This window comes from Chiloscyllium plagiosum, unplaced genomic scaffold (genome assembly GCF_037043375.1).
Source record: "Chiloscyllium plagiosum isolate Xiang-an unplaced genomic scaffold, Cpla_swu_hap1 HiC_scaffold_53X, whole genome shotgun sequence".
NCBI classification, from domain to species: Eukaryota; Metazoa; Chordata; class Chondrichthyes; order Orectolobiformes; family Hemiscylliidae; genus Chiloscyllium; species Chiloscyllium plagiosum.
This window is the reverse complement of record NW_028270191.1, coordinates 9184947-9205469: the sequence shown is the minus strand read 5'-3', so window position 1 is coordinate 9205469 and position 20523 is coordinate 9184947. Positions and strand designations below refer to the sequence as shown.

The window sequence follows — 20523 nt, the reverse complement described above, 5'->3', positions numbered from 1 at the left end:
TCTGGTCACCGCATTATAAGAAGGATGTGGAAGCTTTGGAAAGGGTGCTGAGGAGATTTACTAGGATGCTGCCTGGTATGGAGGGAATGTCTTACGAGGAAAGGCTGAGGGCCTTGAGGCTGTTCTCGTTAGAGAGAAGAAGGTTGAGAGGTGCCTTAATAGAGACATACAAGATGATCAGAGGGTTAGATAGGGTAGACAGGGAGAGTCTTTTTCCAAGTATGGGAACGGCAAACACGAGGGGACACAACTTTAAAGCGAGGGTAGACAGGTATAACATAGATGTCAGAGGTAGTTTCTTTACTCAGAGAGTAGTAAGGGAATGGAATGCTTTGCCTGCAACGGTAGTAGATTCACCAACTTTAAGTACATTTAAGTCATCATTGGACAAGCATATGGACGTACATGGAATAGTGTAGGTGGGATGGGCTTCAGATTGGTATGACAGGGCGGCGCAACGTCGAGGGCCGAAGGGCCTGTACTACGTTGTATTGTTCTATGTTCTATGGATGTGCTGGTTAGGGTGGATTGGCCATGCTAAATTGTCCCATAGTGCCCAGGGATGTGCAGGTTAGGGTGGATTGGCTATGCTATATTGTCCCATAGTGTCCAGGGATGTGCGGGTTAGGGTGGATTGACCATGCTAAATTGTCCCATAGTGCCCAGGGATGTGCAGGTTAGGGTGGATTGGCCATGCTAAATTGTCCCATAGTGCCCAGGGATGTGCAGGTTAGGGTGGATTGGCCATGCTAAATTGTCCCATAGTGCCCAGGGATGTGCAGGTTAGGGTGGGTTGGCCATGCTAAATTGTCCCATAGTGCCCAGGGATGTGTAGGTTAGGGTGGATTGGCCGTGCTAAATTGTCCCATAGTGCCCAGGGATGTGCAGGTTAGGGTGGATTGGCTATGCCAAATTGTCCCATAGTGCCCAGGGATGTGCAGGTTAGGGTGGATTGGCCATGCTAAATTGTCCCATAGTGCCCAGGGATGTGCAGGTTAGGGTGGATTGGCCGTGCTAAATTGTCCCATAGTGCCCAGGGATGTGCAGGTTAGGGTGGATTGGCCGTGCTAAATTGTCCCATAGTGCCCAGGGATGTGCAGGTTAGGGTGGATTGGCCGTGCTAAATTGTCCCATAGTGCCCAGGGATGTGCAGGTTCGGGTGGATTGGCCGTGCTAAATTGTCCCATAGTGCCCAGGGATGTGCAGGTTAGGGTGGATTGGCCATGCTAAATTGTCCCATAGTGTCAAGGGATGTGCAGGTTAGGGTGGATTGGCCATGCTAAATTGCCCCATAGTGTCCAGGGATGTGCAGGTTAGGGTGGATTGGCCATGCTAAATTGCCCCATAGTGCCCAGGGATGTGCAGGTTAGGGTGGATTGGCCGTGCTAAATTGTCCCATAGTGCCCAGGGATGTGCAGGTTAGGGTGGATTGGCCATGCTAAATTGTCCCATAGTGCCCAGGGATGTGCAGGTTAGGGTGGATGGGACATGCTAAATTGTCCCATAGTACCCAGGGATGTGTAGGTTAGGGTAGATTGGCCATGCTAAATTGTCCCATAGTGCCCAGGGATGTGCAGGTTAGGTGGGTTAACCATGGGAAATGGAAGGTGACAGGGCAGGGTGCTGGATCTGAGTGGGATGCTCTTCAGTGCAGACTCAGTGAGCTGAATGGCCTGCTTTTGCACTGTTAGGCTTCGAAATGAAGATGGGCCATTCCATTGAAGTGGAAGGGTGGGTTAGTAAGTTTGCCGATGACCCAAAGGTTGATGGAGTGGTGATAGTGTGGAGGGCTGTTGTAGTTGCAGTAGGACATTGACAGGATGCAGAGCTGGGCTGATGGAGTTCAACCTGGAAAAGTGTGTAGTGATTCATTTTGGAAGGTGGAATTTGAATGACGATTACCGGGTTAAAGGCAGGATTCTTGGCAGTGTGGAGGCACGGCGGGAATTTGGGGTCCATGTCCACAGATCCCTCAAAGTTGCCACCCCAGTTGTTAAGAAGGTGTGTGGTGTGTTGGCTTTCATTAGCGGGGGATTGAGTTTAAGAGCCACGAGGTTATGCTGCAGCTCTATAGAGCCCTGGTTAGACCACACTTGGAATATTGTGTTCAGTTCTGGTCACCTCGTTATAGGAAGGATGTGGAAGCTTTAGAGAGGGTGCAGAGGAGATTTACCAGGATGCTGCCTGGGCTGGAGGGCAGGTCTTATGTAGAAAAGTTAAGGGAGCCAGGGCTTTTCCTATTTGAGTGAAGAAGGATGAGAGATGACTTGAGAGAGGTGTATAAGATGACGAGAGACATAGATACAGTGGATAGCCAAAGACTTTTCCCCAGGGTGGAAATGTCTGTTACGAGGGGGCATAATTTTAAGGTGATTGGAGGAAGGTATAGGGGAGATGTCAGAGGTAGGTTCTTTCCTACCACTGCTGGCAGTGCATTCTATGCACCCACCACACCCTTTGTACAATCAGGGACATTAGGGACATTTCAGTGATTGTGACAGGCATGTGGATGATAGTAAAATGCAGGGTAGTTTGATCTTCGAGTAGGATAAACGGTCAGCACCACGTCGAGGGCCGAAGGCCTGTAGTGTTCTACATTCTATCAAACTTCTCCTTATACCTGAAACCCTCCATTCCCTTTAACATCCTGGTAAATCTCTTCTGAATCCTCTCCAGTTTAATAATATCCTTCCTATAACAGGGTGACCAGAACTGGACACAGTTCTCCAGACGAGACCTCACCAATGTCCTGTACAACCTCAACTTGAGAATCCCATTTTCCAATATTGGACCAAAGCTATGTATATTATGGTGTGTCATAGAGATGTACAGCATAGAAAACAGACTGTTCGGTCCAACCTGTCCATGCCGATCAGATATCCCAACGCAGTCTCGTCCCACCTGCCAGTACCCGGCCCATATCCCTCTGAACCCTTCCTATTCATATACCCATCCAGATGTCTTTTAAATGCTATAATTGTACCAGCCTCCACCACATCCTCTGGCAGCTCACTCCACCCTCTGCATGAAAATGTTGCCCCTTAGGTCCCTTTTATATCTTTCCCATCTCACTTTAAACCTGTGCCCTTTAGTTTTGCACACTCTCATCCCAGAGAAAAAACCTTGTCTATTCACCCTATCCATGCCCCTCATAATTTTATAAACCTCTAGAAGGTCACCTCTCAGCCTTCGACGCACCAGGGAAAACAGCCCCAGCCTGTTCAGCCTCTCCCTGTAGCTCAAACCCTCCAACCCTGGCAACATCCTTGTAAGTCTTTTCTGCACCTTTTTAAATTTCGCAACAGCAGGGAGACTAGAATTGCAAACCATATTCCAAAAATGGCCTAACTAATGTTCTGCACAGCCGCAACATGACCTCCCAACTCCTGTACTCAATGCATTGACCAATAAAGGAAAGCATACCAAACGCCTCCTTCACTATCCTATCTACCTGTGCCTCCACTTTCAAGGAGCTATGAACCTGCACTCCAAGGTCTACCTGAATGGTTCCTCAATATTTTGAAAGTTCCTGCCTCGACCAGCCTTTAGGGCAGTGAGTTCCAGACACCCACTTCCTGTCCTTTGCCTTCAGATCGTGCCACCTAATTATTAACCTTTCTACTGAGGGGAAATGGTTGGCTCGAGCTACTTCATCTGTTGTTCCTCAGCACATTGTGGGCGGCACGGTGGCACAGTGGTTAGCACTGCTGCCTCACAGCGCCAGAGACCCGGGTTCAATTCCCGCCTCAGGCGACTGACTGTGTGGAGTTTGCACGTTCTCCCCGTGTCTGCGTGGGTTTCCTCCGGATGCTCCGGTTTCCTCCCACAGTCCAAAGATGTGCAGGGTCAGGTGAATTGGCCATGTTAAATTGCCCGTAGTGTTAGGTAAGGGGTAAATGTAGGGGTATGGGTGGGTTACGCTTCGGCGGGTCGGTGTGGACTTGTTGGGCCGAAGGGCCTGTTTCCACACTGTAATCTAATCTAATCTAATCTAACATTGTATACCCAAACAATGCAGGCATCCAAACGACAGGGATTGAACACAGGCAGCGTGAGGATAACAGCACCATTAGTGAATTTGGGTTTTGCAGGAAACATCGATAAATAATCTCAAAAGCCAATGGAAACATTAACCGGGACTTTGGGATGTGATTCGAAGGTGGTGAGCTGCCCAGAGGGAAGGGGATCCGCAAACTGACATACGATGAAAGGAAATTTGAGGAAGGGGATGACAATAATGGTGAATCTGAATGGGCTGTACCTCTCACGAGAGGTTTTACTCCTGGGGTGAACATGTTAGCCACAGACTTAATTTAGCTGCGCAGATCAACAATCCCTGCAATTCCCCCATTCGGCCCATCGAGTCCAAACCTTCAAAGAGCATCCCACCCAGACCCACTGCCATACTCTGTAACACTGCATTTCCCATGGCCAATCCCACCCTAACCTGCACATCCCTGGACACTATGGGACAATTTAGCACGGCCAATCCCACCCTAACCTACACATCCCTGGGCACTATGGGACAATTTAGCATGGCCAATCCACCCTAACCTGCACATCCCTGGGCACTATGGGACAATTTAGCATGGCCACTCCACCCTAACCTGCACATCCCTGGGCACTATGGGACAATTTAGCATGGCCAATCCACCCTAACCTGCACATCCCTGGGCACTATGGGACAATTTAGCATGGCCAATCCACCCTAACCTGCACATCCCTGGGCACTATGGGACAATTTAGCATGGCCAATCCACCCTAACCTGCACATCCCTGGGCACTATGGGACAATTTAGCATGGTCAATCCACCCTAACCTGCACATCCCTGGGCACTATGGGACAATTTAGCATTGCCAATCCACCCTAACCTGCACATCCCTGGGCACTATGGGACAATTTAGCATTGCCAATCCACCATAACCTGCACATCCCTGGACACTATGGGACAATTTAGCACGGCCAATCCACCCTAACCTGCACATCCCTGGACACTAAGGGACATTTTAGCATGGCCAATCCACCCTAACCTGCACATCCCTGGACACTATGGGGCAATTTAGCACGACCAATCCACCCTAACCTGCACATCTTCGGACTGCGGGAGAAAACCCACACAGACACGGGGAGAATGTGCAAACTCCGAACAGACAGTTGCCTGAGGGTGGGATTGAACCCGGGTCCCTGGTGCTGGGAGGCAGCCGTGCTAACCGCTGAACCCCCATGCTTAGGCATTTAACTTCTAGTTGTTTTTTGTGACAAGACATTCTCATAATCCATTCCAAGGTCAACCATCTCTGCAGCTGATTGGTTAATATGTTAGCATGATTCATATGTAGGACGTGGGTGTCACTGGCTGGGCCCAGTATTTATGGCCCCGTCCCTAGTTGCCCCCTTGAGAAGGTGGGGGTGAGCTGCCTTCTTGAACCGCTACAGTCCACAATGCCCTGAGGGAGGGAATTCCAGGATTTTGACCCAGTGACACTGAAGGAATGGTGATATATTTCCAAGTCAGGATGGTGAGGGGCTCGGAGGGGAACTTGCAGGGGGTGGTGTTCCCATGTATCTGCTGCCCTTGTCCTTCTAGATGGAAGTGGTCGTGGGTTTGGAAGGTGCTGTCTGAGGATCTTGGTGAATATCTGCAGGGCATCTTGTAGATGGTACACACTGCTGCTACTGAGCGTCGGTGGGGGGAGGGAGTGGGTGTTTGTGGATGTGGGGCCAATCAAGCGGCTGCTTTGTCCTGGATGGTGTTGAGTTTCTTGAGTGTTATTGGAGCTGCCCCCATCCAGGGGCAAGTGGGGAGTATTCCCTCACCCTCCTGACTTGTGCCTTGTAGATGGTGAGCAAGCTATGGGAAGTCAAGTGTCCCAACAGCGTATATCTCTGATGTGCAGGGTTTGTTCCTTATGTGGTGTTGTTCTTTGAAGTCTTATTCAGTTCCTCACCCATCGGGTCTGTGGTGTGACATTATTGATGATCTTTTAGATTCTTTCCCCGTCCAAAATATTGATTTCTCTCTGGGATCCTCGAGCATGCAGCTTCCTTCCTTATCAGAGGTAGTTCCTCTGTTCCTTGTTACACTTGGCCTTAACTCTATGCTTGAAGACGCATCCTGTCTTGCAATCAACTCCTTCAATTCTTTCGCAGCGCAGTCATTTGTCCTTCTGGCCTACTGCAGCCAGTTAGTGAGCTGATGTCAAAATGGTTTTGTTAATATAGCTAGTTGCTTTCAATTCCCTCTGTAACAGCATGCCTTTGTCCCTTTATTCCAGAGTTATTGCTCATCCCTGTATCTTCTTTCATCCTGGATGGAAGAACTGGATGGATGGACTCTTTCCATCCATGAGCAGTTATTAAAGAATCCTAAAGTTTATTATATCACACCCATCTCTGTGGACCTCTTCCCTCCCATGCTTATCTGATTTCCATTCAAAATGAGTTGTCATCTCCACTTTCACCACCTCCATGCCCAGTCACTGGGTTAAAAACAAAGTTCTCCCTCGCTTTTCTCTGCTGGCTCCCCAGCCACTACCCAAAACCAGAAATCTTAGGCCCCTAAGCCTTGTACCAAGAATAATGTACTCTTATGTAAACCTTATAACCACGAACATCTCGATCAATTCTCCCCTCAATCTCCTTCGTTCCAACGAACTCGACTCCAGCTTCTCCAAACCAAGCCTCTAACTGACCCCCTCCTCCCAACAAGACTTTGGAAATATTTGTGTAGACCCCCTTTCAATCCTTCCTGAAGTGTGATGAATGGAACTCAGCAAAATCCTCCAGTTGTAGACCAGCCGGAGTGTCTCTATTAAGTTCCATGTGGCACTCCACGTAACGATAGGCCATTTCGTTTAACACCTGTCTATTGTAAAGGATGTGCAGTAATAGCAGAGCATTTTGCAATACGTAATGTAATCAAGCAGGGTCAGCAGGGTTCCAGGAAGGGGAAATGATGTCTGACAAACTTACTGGAATTCTTTGAGGAGGTAACAAGCCGGAGAGATAAAGGGGGAGTGGTGAGTGTAATATATTGGATGTTCAGAAGCTTGTTTGATAAGGTGCTGCACATTAGGTTACTGAATAAGATAACAGCCCATGGTGTTGGGGGCAGTATATGAGCACGGTTTGACGATTGGTGAACTGAGAAAAGACCGAGAGTAGAGATAAGGGGGCCATTTTCAGGATGGCCACCCATCACTCGTGGAGTACCACGGGGGTCATTGCTGGAGCCACAATTATTGCCAATATACATTACTGGATGAGGAAAGTGCATGTACTGTACCCACGTTTGTGAATAACACAGAAATAGGTGGGGAGGCAAGGGGTGAGGATGACACACTGAGTCTGCAGAGGGATCCAGACAGGTTAGGCCAGTGGGCAAAAACTTGGCACATGGAATACAATATGGGGAAAACTGTGAGGTTATTCACTTTGGCAGGAAGAATAGAGGAGCTGAATATTATTTAAAGGGAGAAAGACTGCAGAAAGCTACAGAGCAGAGGGATTTGGGAATCCTCATCCATGAATCACAAAAAGCTAGCATCCAAGTCCAGCGGGGAATAGGGAAGGCCAAGGGAATGTTGGTCTTTATTCCAAAGGGAATGGAGTATAAAAATAGGGAGGATTTGCTAAACCTATACAAGGCACCAGTCAGACCATAGCTGGAATACTGTGAACAGGTTTGGGTCCCCTTACCTGAGGAAAGACAGACTGACATTGGAGGCAGCCCAGAGAAGGTTCACTCGGCTGATCCCGGGTATGGAGGGACTGTCCCATGAGGAGAGGTTGAGGAGGTTGGGCCTGGACTCATTGGGTTTAGAAGAATGAGAGGTGACCTTATTAGAACATAGAACATAGAAGAATACAGCGCAGTACAGGCCTTTCGGCCCTCGATGTTGCGCCGATCCAAGCCCACCTAACCTACATTAGCCCACTATCCTCCATATGCCTATCCAATGCCCGCTTAAATGCCCATAATGAGGGAGAGTCCACCACTGCTACTGGCAGGGCATTCCATGAACTCACGACTCGCTGAGTAAAGAACCTACCCCTAACATCTGTCCTATACCTACCCCCCCTTAATTTAAAGCTATGCCCCCTTGTAATACACGACTCCATACGCGGGAAAAGGTTCACACTGTCAACCCTATCTAAACCCCTAATCATCTTGTACACCTCTATCAAGTCACCCCTAAACCTTCTTTTCTCCAATGAAAACAACCCCAAGTGCCTCAGCCTTTCCTCATACGATCTTTCTACCATACCAGGCAACATCCTGGTAAACCTCCTCTGCACCCGTTCCAGTGCCTCCACATCCTTCCTATAGTATGGCAACCAAAACTGCACACAATACTCCAGATGCGGCCGCACCAGAGTCTTATACAACTGCAACATGACCTCAGGACTCCGGAACTCAATTCCTCTACCAATAAAAGCCAGTACGCCATATGCCTTCCTCACCGCACTATTTACCTGGGTGGCAACTTTCAGAGATCTGTGTACATGGACACCAAGATCCCTCTGCTCATCCACACTACCAAGTATCCGACCATTAGCCCAGTACCCCATCCAAGATTCCCTGGGGGACTTGACAGGGGGGATGTGGAGAGGTTGTTTCCCCTTGTGGGAGAGAGTCTAGGACCAGAGGGTACAATCCCAGAATAAGGGGTCACCCATTGCAGACAGAGATGAGGAGGAATTTCTTCCCTCAGAGGGGAGTGAGTCTGTGGAATTCTTTCCCACAGAGGGCTGTCGGGGCTGGGTCAGTGAGTATATTCAAGGCTGAGACAGAGGGATGTTTAATCAGGAAGGGGAATGGAGGGGTGATGGGGAAAAGGCAGGAAAGTGGAGTTGGGGATTATCGGATCAGTCGTGACCTCTTTGAATGGTGGAGCAGACTCGATGGGCTGAATGACCTAATTCATCTCCTCTGTCTCATAGAGCTCAGAAAGACACTATCATTTTAAGGCAACTAGTTGACATCACACTGTAGAGTGAGTCTTCATCTTACTCTCTGCATTCAATTAGTAGACAGTGAACTAGTCAATAAACCATGTTTGCAGTATTAATGGAAGCATTTGATCGGATTTTGTGGTGTGATGGTAAAGGTCCCTACCTCTGGACCCAGAGGCCTGGGTTCAAGGTCCACCTGCTCCAGAGCTGTGTCATAATATCTCTGAACAGGTTGGTTTTAAAAATACTTTGCACTCTATGTTGGGGACCACCGTAAATCTGTATAGTTGGGAGCAGGAGAAAGGGACATTGGTAGGTCAAATGAGCAGGCACAACTGTGACAGTTCAGGCTATAACCCAGACTGTATATTTAAGCGTGAGAGGTCATATTTGTATACATTGTTGTCAATAAGCTTCCAGATATCTGACTCAATACTATGCCACCTCCGTGCTCTGTGTTACGTGGGCTAACCCATAGAAAACTTGAAGAAGCATATCAGAACCTGACACCAGTGAGGAACACCGATGCGAGCACACTGAAGACTGGAATTGTATTTGTCATCTTCATACATCAATCATCATAACGTGGCCTGGGAGTAACTTAGCACGTTTATGAAGCAACTGTTCCTGAGTTGCCCAGGATCTTGCTCCATCTTCTGCACCAAACGATGCTGGGTCTTCCTTTCGTTTCGCACATCTTCTCTCCCGTGATCGGGAGGGAGCTGAGTCACACACAACTCCCTTCAGGCAGCTGTAGGCTTGAGTGGCTCAGCCTCGGATTTTGCCTCTGTCTCTCCCAGGAGGCCTTACTCTGGCGGAGTACGTGGGGACATTGAGAATGACGGACGCTAAAACTCTACCTGTTGCGTGCAGTATGTCAGGAGGCGGAGACGCTGCTCGTTTGCTGTCAGCCTTCAGGCATCGCCAACGAGTTGTGCTTTCCCGCCTCCCTGAGAGCCAATCAGAGGGAGAGGTTACCACTGTTGGCGGGTCCCAGGGAGAGACTATGGGAGAGGAGGGTGACAGGCATAACACCGCTTACCATCCATCGAACCTCACCACCCCCCCTTCCCTCCCCAACCATTGATCAGCTGCCCCCTCTCCAGTGTTCCATATAAAATCCGGACCAGATTCTCAATGAACTGCAGAATTCAGGACTGCCAAATCTCCCGATACAAACTTAAAACATAGAACAGTGCAGCTCAGTACAGGCCCTCTGGGCCTCAATGTTGTGCCGGCCTTTTATCCTACTCTAAGATCAGGCTAACCTACAAACCCTTCATTTTACTGTCTTCCAAGTAGAATTGTTTCTCCAGCTAAATGCAGTCAGTGAAGGAGGGTGACAAAATACAAATGACGCTTGTGAGATTGATCCTGCGGTCAGGCAACAGGGTCACTGAGGAAATTACCTGAGCATCTCTGTTCTGGCTACGGCTTAGGTCGTGGTAGGCAGGGTGACATTTGATAGCTGCCTGCCTTGATGGCTCATTTGGGGGTGGAGTGGGGTTAACTTTGACAGGAGATGCTCAGAGACCCAGTTTTTGTTATCGCCCTGTCCTCTAGGGGGCTTCCTCCCCCACCAAAGCAACTTGGGAGAGTTCCTAGAAAAATGTCTCAATCCATCTGATTTGTAATGGATCCTCATCCAGCCATGAAATTGTACACAGTACCCACACTCTAACAGCAGAGTCCCCCGCTGTTGACTTTTACCCAGTGACACACTCCGCTGTCACACACACACACCCTCCTCCAGACAGTGGACAGGGGGTGAAAACTAGTGAGGGTTAAAAGTTGTGGATGAATTGTCCAGGCTCATGTGTGAATCATATCTCCTTGAACTCAGAACCAGAGGCTGTTGCTATAACACTGTATTCTGCATTCTGTTGTATTACCCTGAGGTCCTGATGTCGGGGATGGTTTGTCTAGATAGCACGCAAAACAATACCTTTTCACTGTATCTCGGGACATGTGACAATAAGAAATCAAACACTGTAGAACCCGCGAATCCTCAGCTATGGTCACAAAACAAGGAAACAGTTGTAAATAAGGATCGAACCTTTGTTAGAGTGAGCACTGTGCGATTTCAGGACTGGCCAGTCACGAGAGTCGAAACTGAGTCCTGTTGACAGTCCAGTATGTAACGCGTTAACCCCTGCTGGTCTCAGTGTGTGTATTTTACATCTTCCAGTGCAGCTCGAAACAGACGGACACCAGGCATTTTTTGTCATCAAAATCCGACATGCCACCATCCCAAAACTATACAGCTCTGAAGACCAGCCAGGTCAGTGTTTTTAATCCAGGGCTAATGGACGTCTTCTGTATAAATCCCACAACAGAACCAGTCCCGTGTAGAGTAGAGCCTGTGTCTTTAGTGACAGGGTCGCTTTTAATGCCACCTCTGAAGGATGTGGGATCCCTGTTATTTTCCAACTGTCGATTGGCAAGGGTTGGTTTCGGTTGGCATTCTTCCAGCGGAATTTTTATTTTCCTGTCAGTTCTGCTCCCGAGGCCACAACGCTACTGCGTCATTCTTGGGTGGGAGGTCGCGGCATAAAAATAGGAGTCGAATGCTTTTGGAACGGGACAGCACTGGTTTTGCGTGCGCAATGGCGCCAATTTTGACTGAAGCGCTCAAAAAGGAAAGCTTGCAAGGCCTGTTCTCACTGTTGCAGCGTTTAAAATGTGCGCGAAGTATTTTTATTCTCCAGCTCCTCTTTGCCTGGGCCCTTGCAAGTGCCGTGGGCCCTCTGGGTCAACATGCCTGCGCCAGTGTCCTTCCCCTGCCAGCTGCTTGTGCCAGGGGAAGCTCTGTCCCCACTCCCAGCTGGGATCAGTAACGTGTGCATCCTTGCTCTCTCTCCTTTGAGAGAGAGCGAGAGAGCACCTAACCCGACCTTCTAAACCTTGCTTAGTCTTCAATTGCTAAATTGCTCGTGTGCAAACCAGAGACCCAAGTTAATTCTATGGGGCATGGATTCAAATCCCACCGTGGCCAATGGTGAAATTTGAATCAAATAAAATACCGAATGAAGAGTTGGTTTAATGGTGGCCATCGTTAATTGTCGTTTAAAACCCATCTGGTTTCATTAATGCCCTCAAGGAACATGTAGGGAAGGAAATCTGCTGTCCTTACCCAGTCTGGGCCTACACGTGCCTCCAGACCCACAGCCAATGTGGTTGACTTAACCACTCTCTGAAATGGTCCTGGCAAAATTACTCGGTTCAGGGGATAATTAGGGGTGGGCAATAAATGCATCTTGAACTGCTGCAGTCCATATGCTATTGGTGGACCCACAGTGCCTTTAGGTAGGGAATTCCAGGATTTTGGATCCAAAATGTTTAAGGGTATCAAGCCTACAGTTTTCTTGCTGAAGCTCTACCTGAGCAGACAATGGCCCAGTGGTTAGCACTGCTGCCTCACAGTGCCAGGGACCTGGGTTCGATTCCTGCCTCGGGCGACTGTGTGGAGTTTGCATATTCTCCCCGTGTCTGTGTGGGTTTCCACTGGTTTCCTCCCACAGTCCAAAGATGTTCAGGTTAGGTGGATTGGTTGTGGGAAATTGCCCATAGTGTTCAGGGATGTGCAGGCTGGGTGGATCAGCCATGGAAAATGTAGGGTTACAGAGTCTGAGTGGGATGCTCCCCAGGGGGTGGGTGCAGACTCGATGGGCCAAACGGTCTGTTCCCCCACTGTAGGGATTCAGGCAATTTAACCGAGTCAAAATACTGACCCAGTTTGAGGAAACTCGGGCAGCATCTGTGTAGAGAGAAAGGGGAAAAACAGTTAATGTTTCGAATCAGGTATAACACTTCATCAGGATTCTGCCCTGAAGAAGGGTGACTGCTTCGCTCTCTCCACAGGTCTGCCAGACCCTGCTGAGTTTCTCTGGGCAGTTCGAAACAATGGCCCCTCTTGAGAATGGCAACCTCATGAAATGCTTAATCTTGAAAGCAAAGCTTACGGTTTCAGGATGTCCCTAGGGTAAATATGGTCATCATTTGGCAGCAAACATGCAGATGCAAAGCACCCACCCACCAAAGTCTGAAGACCCGGTCACCTATTTTTGTCATGTTGACTGAGGCATAAGTATTGACCTGGAAAAACCCCCTTCAATATAATGCTGTAAGATCTTTTGTTTAATATCCTTTCCAGTACTGTATCAGTCTTCTAATACAAATGGCTGGCAAACTGGCAAAGCCAGTTCGGAAGCGGTGGAGTGCGGGTTTTCCACAGGAAGAACTCTCGATCGGATCATCACCGAGGAGCGCATAGTTGGGGTCAGGTGTGAGCAAAGGCCAGGCTTCTGGCCTACAGTTGCAGATGTGGTCCTGCCTGTTGTCAGGTGTGCAGTGCAACCTGAGAGTCCTCTGACTGAGTTCATTGTGGGCTCACCTTCTTCTTTAAGAGAAACTTTTTCGGAACACCTTGATCAACAGAGAGAGAGAGAGAGAAAAAATGCTAGATTTGGGAAGAAAAAGAGATTGGAAGGAAGGTGAAAGCAGGCAGCACAGTGGCTCAGTGGTTAGCACTGCTGCCTCAAAGTGCCAGGGACCCGCCGCATTCGATTCCAGCCTCGGGCTGTGTGGAGTTTGCAGATTCTCCCCGTGTCTGCGTGGGTTTCCTCCGGGTGCTCCGGTTTCCTCCCACTGTCCAAAGATGTGCAGGTTAGGGTGGATGGGCCACACTAGGTTGCCCCATTGCGTGCAGATTAAATGGCTTAGCCATGGTTCATGTCGGGTTTCAGGGATTGGGTGGGATGCTCTTTGGCTGTGCACTCAATGGGCCAAATAGCCTGCAATTGTCGGAATTCTAGAAATGCATTAAGTCCTGACCCAGTGCACTGCCTCAAGATTTGAACTCAACCAGTAAGAAAGATATTCTGCTTTAACACAATAACGCTACAAATGAGTGATGGTCTCATCTAGATTAGATTAGATTAGATTAGATTACAGTGTGGAAACAGGCCCTTCGGCCCAACAAGTCCACACCGACCCGCCGAAGCGAAACCCACCCATACCCCTACATTTACCCCTTACCTAACACTACGGGCAATTTAGTATGGCCAATTGACCTAACCTGCACATCTTTGGACTGTGGGAGGAAACCGGAGCACCCGGAGGAAACCCACACAGTCACGGGGAGAATGTGCAAACTCCACACAGTCAGTCGCCTGAGTCGGGAATTGAACCCGGGTCTCTGGCGCTGCGAGGCAGCAGTGCTAACCACTGTGCCACCGTGCCGCCCACAAATTTAATTGATTATGGGTCTGAAAGACATCGTCCTCTTCAGGACGATGGGGCAGATCTGAAATATTTACACCTCTTGTTGACAAAAGGGTGTATTATGTATATTGATATATTTGACAATAGGTTCAAAGGAAAGTTGATCACAAATTGTTCTCTGTGTGTTTTAGGCTATAACATCAGTGGCTTGGTGACTATAGCAACCAAAACATTTCTGAGGTATGACAAGCTGAGGGAGCTGATCTCGAGCGTTAGGAAGTATTACCCCAATGTCACCATTGTCATTGCGGATGACAGCGACAAACCACAAAAGATTGAAGGAGACTTCATTGAGCAGTACTTCATGCCGTTTGGGAAGGTGCAGTATGATTTTTTTCTTTATGACATGATGAAAAAAGCAAGCGAGACAGTTGAAGTGCAAAGTGTGTGGTAACATGGGGAATATAGTGAGCAACTTAGGAATGACTCGGTAAAACGAATAAGAGTGGGCCTATGTTAGGGGAGGCGATGGCCTAGTGGTATTGTCATTGGACTGAGTAACCTGGGCAATGCCCTGGGGACCTGGGTTCGAATCCTGCCATGGTAAATGGTGGAATTCGAGCTCCATAAGAATCTGGAATTAAGACTCCAGTGTTGTCCATGGAACCATTGTCAGGAAAAACCCATCTGATTCACTAATGTGAGGGAAATCTGCCATCCTTAGATGGCCAGGCCTACATGTGACTCCAGATCCACGGCCAATGTGGCTGATTCTTAACTGCCCTCTGGGTAATTGGGGATCAGTAATAAATGCTGGGCCTAGCCAGCAACACTCACCTCCCATGAATGAGTTTTTTCGAAAATGTATATTCTGGAGTGGTTCAAGGTAACAGCAATCTATAAAACAGAGCATGAAATATGACCTTTCTGCAGCAGTCTCTCATGACTTGAGTTCCCTGATCACTCTAGGTGGTTAGCTCTGTGCCTCACAGTGCCAGGGACCCAGGTTCGATTCCACCCTCAGGTGACTGTCTGTTTGCACATTCTCCCTGTGCACTTCCTGCGGGTGCTCCGGTTTCCTCCCACAGTCCAGAGATGCGCAGGTTAGGATGGATTGGTCGAGTTAAGTTGGCACATAGTGTCCAGGGATGTGCAGGCTAAGCAGGTTCACCATGGAGAAATGTGGGATTATAGGGCGGTGGGGGGGGGGTGAGTCTGGGAGGGATACTCTTCAGAGGGTTGGTGTTGACTCAGTGGGCCGAATGGCCTGCTTCCAAACTGTAGGGGATCCCAGTGACTCCAATGAAAGGAAGGCAAAGACGAGAGTCACAGTCCTATTGCCTTCCGACTGGGCAGTCTGAACATGCCGCAAAAAGACAGCCAGCCTTAGGTTTGCAAATGCTGAGGCAAGGGAAAGGTGTGAGATGGGGCAACCCGTACGAAACAAATCTCGGGGAGTAAAAACTATTTCAGAAGGGAGTGCGCTGTGACTGAGTTCAGAAAATGGACGCAAGACTCAACAGGTCTGCAATGTTTTTCCTGGTGGTAGGAAGCAGTAGGTGAAGTGAAGGAATGATGCAGTCACAGAGTCATAGAAAGGTCCAGCTCATCCATGCCAACCAGTTATCCTAAATTAGGTGAAAGTGGGTACTGCAGATGCTGGAGATTAGAGTGGTGCTGGAAAAGCACAGCAGGTCCTGATGAAGGGCTTTTACCTGAAACGTCGATTCTCCTGTCCCTCGGATGCTGCCTGACCTGCTGTGCTTTTCCAGCACTGTTCTAATCTTGACAGAAATCCAAAATTAATTGAGTCCCATTTGCTAGCTGTTGGGCCATATCCCTCTAAACTCTTCCTATTCATCCACCACTTCCTCTGGCAGCTCATTCCATACACGTATCACCCTCTGTGTGGAAAAGTTGCCCCTCAGGTCCCTTTTAAATCTTTCCCCTCTCACCTTACACCTATGCCCTCTAGCTCTGGACTCCCCTACCTCAGGGAAAAGACTTTGTCTATTTACCCTATCCATGCCCCTCATGATTTTATCAACCTCTATAAGGTCACCCCTCAGCCTCCGACACTCCAGGGAAAACAGCCCCAGCCTGTTCAGCCTCTCCCTGTAGCTCAAACCCTGTCAATGTGTGTCTGGTAGAATATTCTCAAGCTTTCAGGCCGAAGTTCATTGTGCGCATTCATACACAAAATCCAGTACTAAGGAAATAAAGATCCAAAAATCGACAGTTCTGAGAATATTCAACCACAAATGTACTCATTAATTGCATTGTTCTAGATACCATAGCTATTTCTGAAACCATGGAAAAGTTAGCTCACAGGAAGAGGCCATTCAGCCCATCATTTCCATGCTGTTGAATATACTAGCCTCCTGCTCTAACTCCACTTTTGAGCCCTTGCTCTGTCGCCCTGCAGGTTCCAAGACTGCAGGGGCAGGTTTCTGTCTCCACCATTAAACTGGGCAGTGGCCCAGACACCTACCACCCACTGGGGTAAAGGACTTACCTCATGTTCCCTCTAACCCTTCCACCAATCACCTTCAATCTGTGGCCCTTGCTAAGTGACCTCTATGTGAGGGGAAACAGACCTACCTTGCCCACTCTGTCCAAGCCCCCTCATTATTTTATACACCTCCATTCAATCACCTCCCCCCCCCCCAGTCTGTTCTGTTTGTGCAGCTGAAGTGAGTGGAGACCACAAATTTCAGAAATAATCCCAGAAGCTGCAGTTCTAAGAAAGAAGAACTTGTATTTTTTTAAAAAACATAGCACTTTTCATGACCTCTGGCCGTCTCATAGCATTTTACAGCCATTAAGGTGTTCCTTTGAGGTTAGTCACTTTTCTTTCAAGCGAGCAAACTCACAGGAAGCGGGTGTTGTTGGCTGACCCCCAGCAATTATTGCCTGTCCCTAGTTGCCCTGAGGAAGGCAATCCCAGTGACACTGAAGGAATGGGGACATATCTTGTGAACATGTGTTGGAGGAGCTGCTAGGACTTGTTAAATAAATAGTTTTGCACCTTAGAGCAGAACCTCAGAGAGGAGTTGGATTCATTTGAAGCTGCAGTGTGACTGACTGACTGCTTTACTGCTGAAACAAGATCCCTGCCATTTGTGACTCTTGCACACCCCTGTTTCCCATGCACCTGTATTAGTGGACCAGCCCTCAGCTGCCCAGACTCTGCCCTCTGGAATGCCCTCCCCACACCCCTGCTTTGCCCAGTAAATAAGGAGCTCCTTTCAAAGCTAGCTCAGGCATTTGGCCACCAGTTCACTCGTCTCCCTGCGTGGAGTCGGGCCCTGGACGAGAATTGTTCCTGCAAAGCACCTTGGGAGGTTTTATTACATTAAAGTTGCTGCCTAAAAGCCAGTTATTGTGGCTATCGCTTTGAGATCACTGTATGGTAACGTTTATGTCCTGCTTTAATGGGCTCTCAGTTACATTGATTCTGAGCAAAAAGCATCTCTCTTTCTGTCAGCATCGGGCATCCAGGATAAGGGGGAGACCGTGAGTTCCTCACCACAAGTGGATTTTAGAGGACCTGCGATTATGTTTCCAGTGAAGTACTTTGCAATTACTTCAATCTTTGAGCAACCTTTTCCACTCTAATCAATCAGTGATATACTGCATTTGAATTTCCCCTGGTAGCCTCCGCCACAGAATGCCTGTCAATAAGGAGGAAATTTATAAGCGATTCTACCCGAGCTCAGTTAATATTGGAGATAATGACAGCAGAGGAAATGTTGCTTTTATCTCAATCTGGGGGAGGCTTAAACAACTCCATTTCATGAACCATAGTGTCTCAGTCGAGAAAATAATGCGTCACCCCTGCTTCACTCGCCCTTTCGATCCTGTCGCCAGATACGACTCGATTCGAAGCAAGTCTCTGTGTGGAGAGACTCTCTGTGTTGACTGTATGTGTGGAATTTGCACATTCTCCCCGTGTCTGCGTGGGTTTCCTCCGGGTGCTCCGGTTTCCTCCCACAGTCCAAAGATGTGCAGGTCAGGTGAATTGGCCATGCTAAATTGCCTGTAGTGTTAGATAAGGGGTAAATGTAGGGGTCTGGGTGGGTTGTGCTTCGGCGGGTCGGTGTGGACTTGTTGGGCCGAAGGGCCTGTTTCCACACTGTAATGTAATCTAAACTAATCTAAGTGAGGTGGGGAGGTGGAGTCAGTTCCAGAAAAGGGATCCCTCGGAGCAAGCGATATCCCGTGATGTTTGCTTTTCCCAAAGGGAGCAGGGCATGTAACGAGAGCCTTTGTGCAGCTATTCTGAATTCTGTGGAATCTGATCAATGTCTTTTTCTCTCTGCAGGGCTGGTTTGCTGGGCGCAACTTGGCGATTTCCCAAGTCACAACGAAATATCTGCTCTGGGTCGACGATGACTTCATTTTCACTGCAAACACCAAGCTGGAAAAGCTGGTGAACATCTTGGAGAAGACAACACTGGATTTGGTAAGATGGCCACACCGATCTCGGCACTAGCCAGCCGGAAAGCTTTGCCGTTTTCGCTGGTTGTGGAACAACTTTGTTATTGGGAATCATGTTTCCAACTGGCATCTACTGCTGACATCTTCTTTCTTGTCCATCTGGGACCATCCTAATTTCCACAATCTAGAATCACACTTACCCGCTGCTCCGTCAGCTAAAGCCTTACTTTGGGGAAGGACCGATTGTTCCAGTTTGTGAAATGGGCGTGACTGTTGCAGAGAATGTGGTTGACATGTCATTTGGGTTACAGAGGAACTGGTCACTGGAAGGATAATGGTTTGTGTAGCATTGCTTTGATATGCTCATTTCACATTAAGTAATACATTATTCAGGAGAAAGTGGGGACTGCAGATGCTGGAGATCAGAGCTGAAAATGGTGTTGCTGGAAAAGCGCAGCAGGTCAGGCAGCATCCAAGGAGCAGGAGAATCGACGTTTCGGGCATGAGCCCTTCCCACTCAGATGTACGAAAGTGCAGGAGTACAGTGGGAAGTAGTACAGGAAACGTCAATTCTCCTGCATTCCTGAAGAAGGGCTCATGCCCGAAACGTCGATTCTCCTGCTCCTTGGATGCTGCCTGACCTGCTGCACTTTTCCAGCAACACATTTTCAGCTGATACATTATTAACACCAACTCAGATATAGCCTTACCGATTTGGATTTATTGAAGCCAGTATGGCACGCATTGACTCACATGCCTTTTCCACAGTGTTCTTGACACAGTGACCCTTGCCCACACCCTCTTCCTTCCCAACTCCCTGCAGGTTAGCGTACCTTGGTTTCAATGTGGATAAGTGACCCTGTTGTACAATCTTTATACTCGAGGGGGATGGTTTGAAGTCCTGGCCCAGGCTGTACTGAACCGGTTCAGAGCACCAGGCCACAGATAGATGCCTTTCTTCCTGCTGCGTACTGAAGGATAGATTCAGCAAACTCTCTGGTTGAGAGATAGAACTCAAAGCTGTAATGGTCAGTGACATGTGGGACAGCACTTAGTGATGTTCTAAATCTGCTGCCTTTTGAAATGTGGCTCCCCACTCAGATGTATGAAAGTGCAGGAGTACAGTGGGAAGTAGTACAGGAAATGTGAGTTGTACAGAGTACAGGAGAATGTGGCCACACATGACACCATCTTAGGTACAAGTACCTAGATACAGAATCATAAGAGCAAGATAGAAAGAAAGAATAAAGTTAAAAGTTAAACACTGCAGTAATTTTTGGTAGAAAATAAAGAAATAAAGCTGAAAGTTCAAACATTACGGTCTTTCTTAAGTGCTTAGCGACGGTGGAACTGCACTTCAAGGAATCACCTCAAGACTGGAAGTCCACGCTGAAGCCACACTGGGCCCGAGAGACTGCCACATACCGCCGAAAGACCGCCATGCCAGGCTGAGAGACCGCCACACTAGGCCAAAAGACCTCCATGTTAGGCTGAAAGTCCACCCCAATGGACCAGTGAGAGATCGCCACGCCAGGCCGAGAGACCACCATGCTAGGCCAGGAGATTGCCCTGCCAGGCCGCCTCGCTGGGCCTGCACTGAGTCCAAGGCTGGGAGTCTGATGCCGGGAGAATAAAAAAGAGAAAGGAAGCAGATGGAGCGGGCAAGCTCTGTCTGAAGTGTCCTACTCCGCCGACATCTTGGGATATGATCCTCAGATGTTAACTGTCCCCTTCCTTGCTCTGTCCCCTTCTCCACTCCTTTTGAGTTGCCCCAACAGTGACACCCTTGCTATCCATGAGTTGGCTCATCAATAATGGCTGGTCTGTCATCCAAAAACGACCCTGTCGGGCTGCACTTATTTCACCCACAGCGCCAGAGATGCAGGGTGGCACTCATCCAGGTC

At 48.6% G+C, this 20523-nt stretch overlaps 1 protein-coding gene across 3 annotated transcripts in view; it reads left to right on the top strand.

Annotated features, from left to right (window-relative positions):
* LOC122543431 (beta-1,4 N-acetylgalactosaminyltransferase 1-like) overlaps nucleotides 1-20523 on the top strand; it is a 107674-nt gene that overhangs the window by 64944 nt on the left and 22207 nt on the right. Inside the window, exons 8-10 of one of the 3 annotated variants that reach the window (XM_087985445.1) lie at nucleotides 11145-11237; nucleotides 14371-14558; nucleotides 18504-18644. In XM_087985445.1, coding sequence (XP_087841571.1) covers nucleotides 11145-11237; nucleotides 14371-14558; nucleotides 18504-18644 — 422 coding nt within the window. The remainder of the gene's footprint in view (nucleotides 1-11144; nucleotides 11238-14370; nucleotides 14559-18503; nucleotides 18645-20523) is intronic. The other 2 variants (XM_087985447.1, XM_087985446.1) reach the window with 2 other exon arrangements.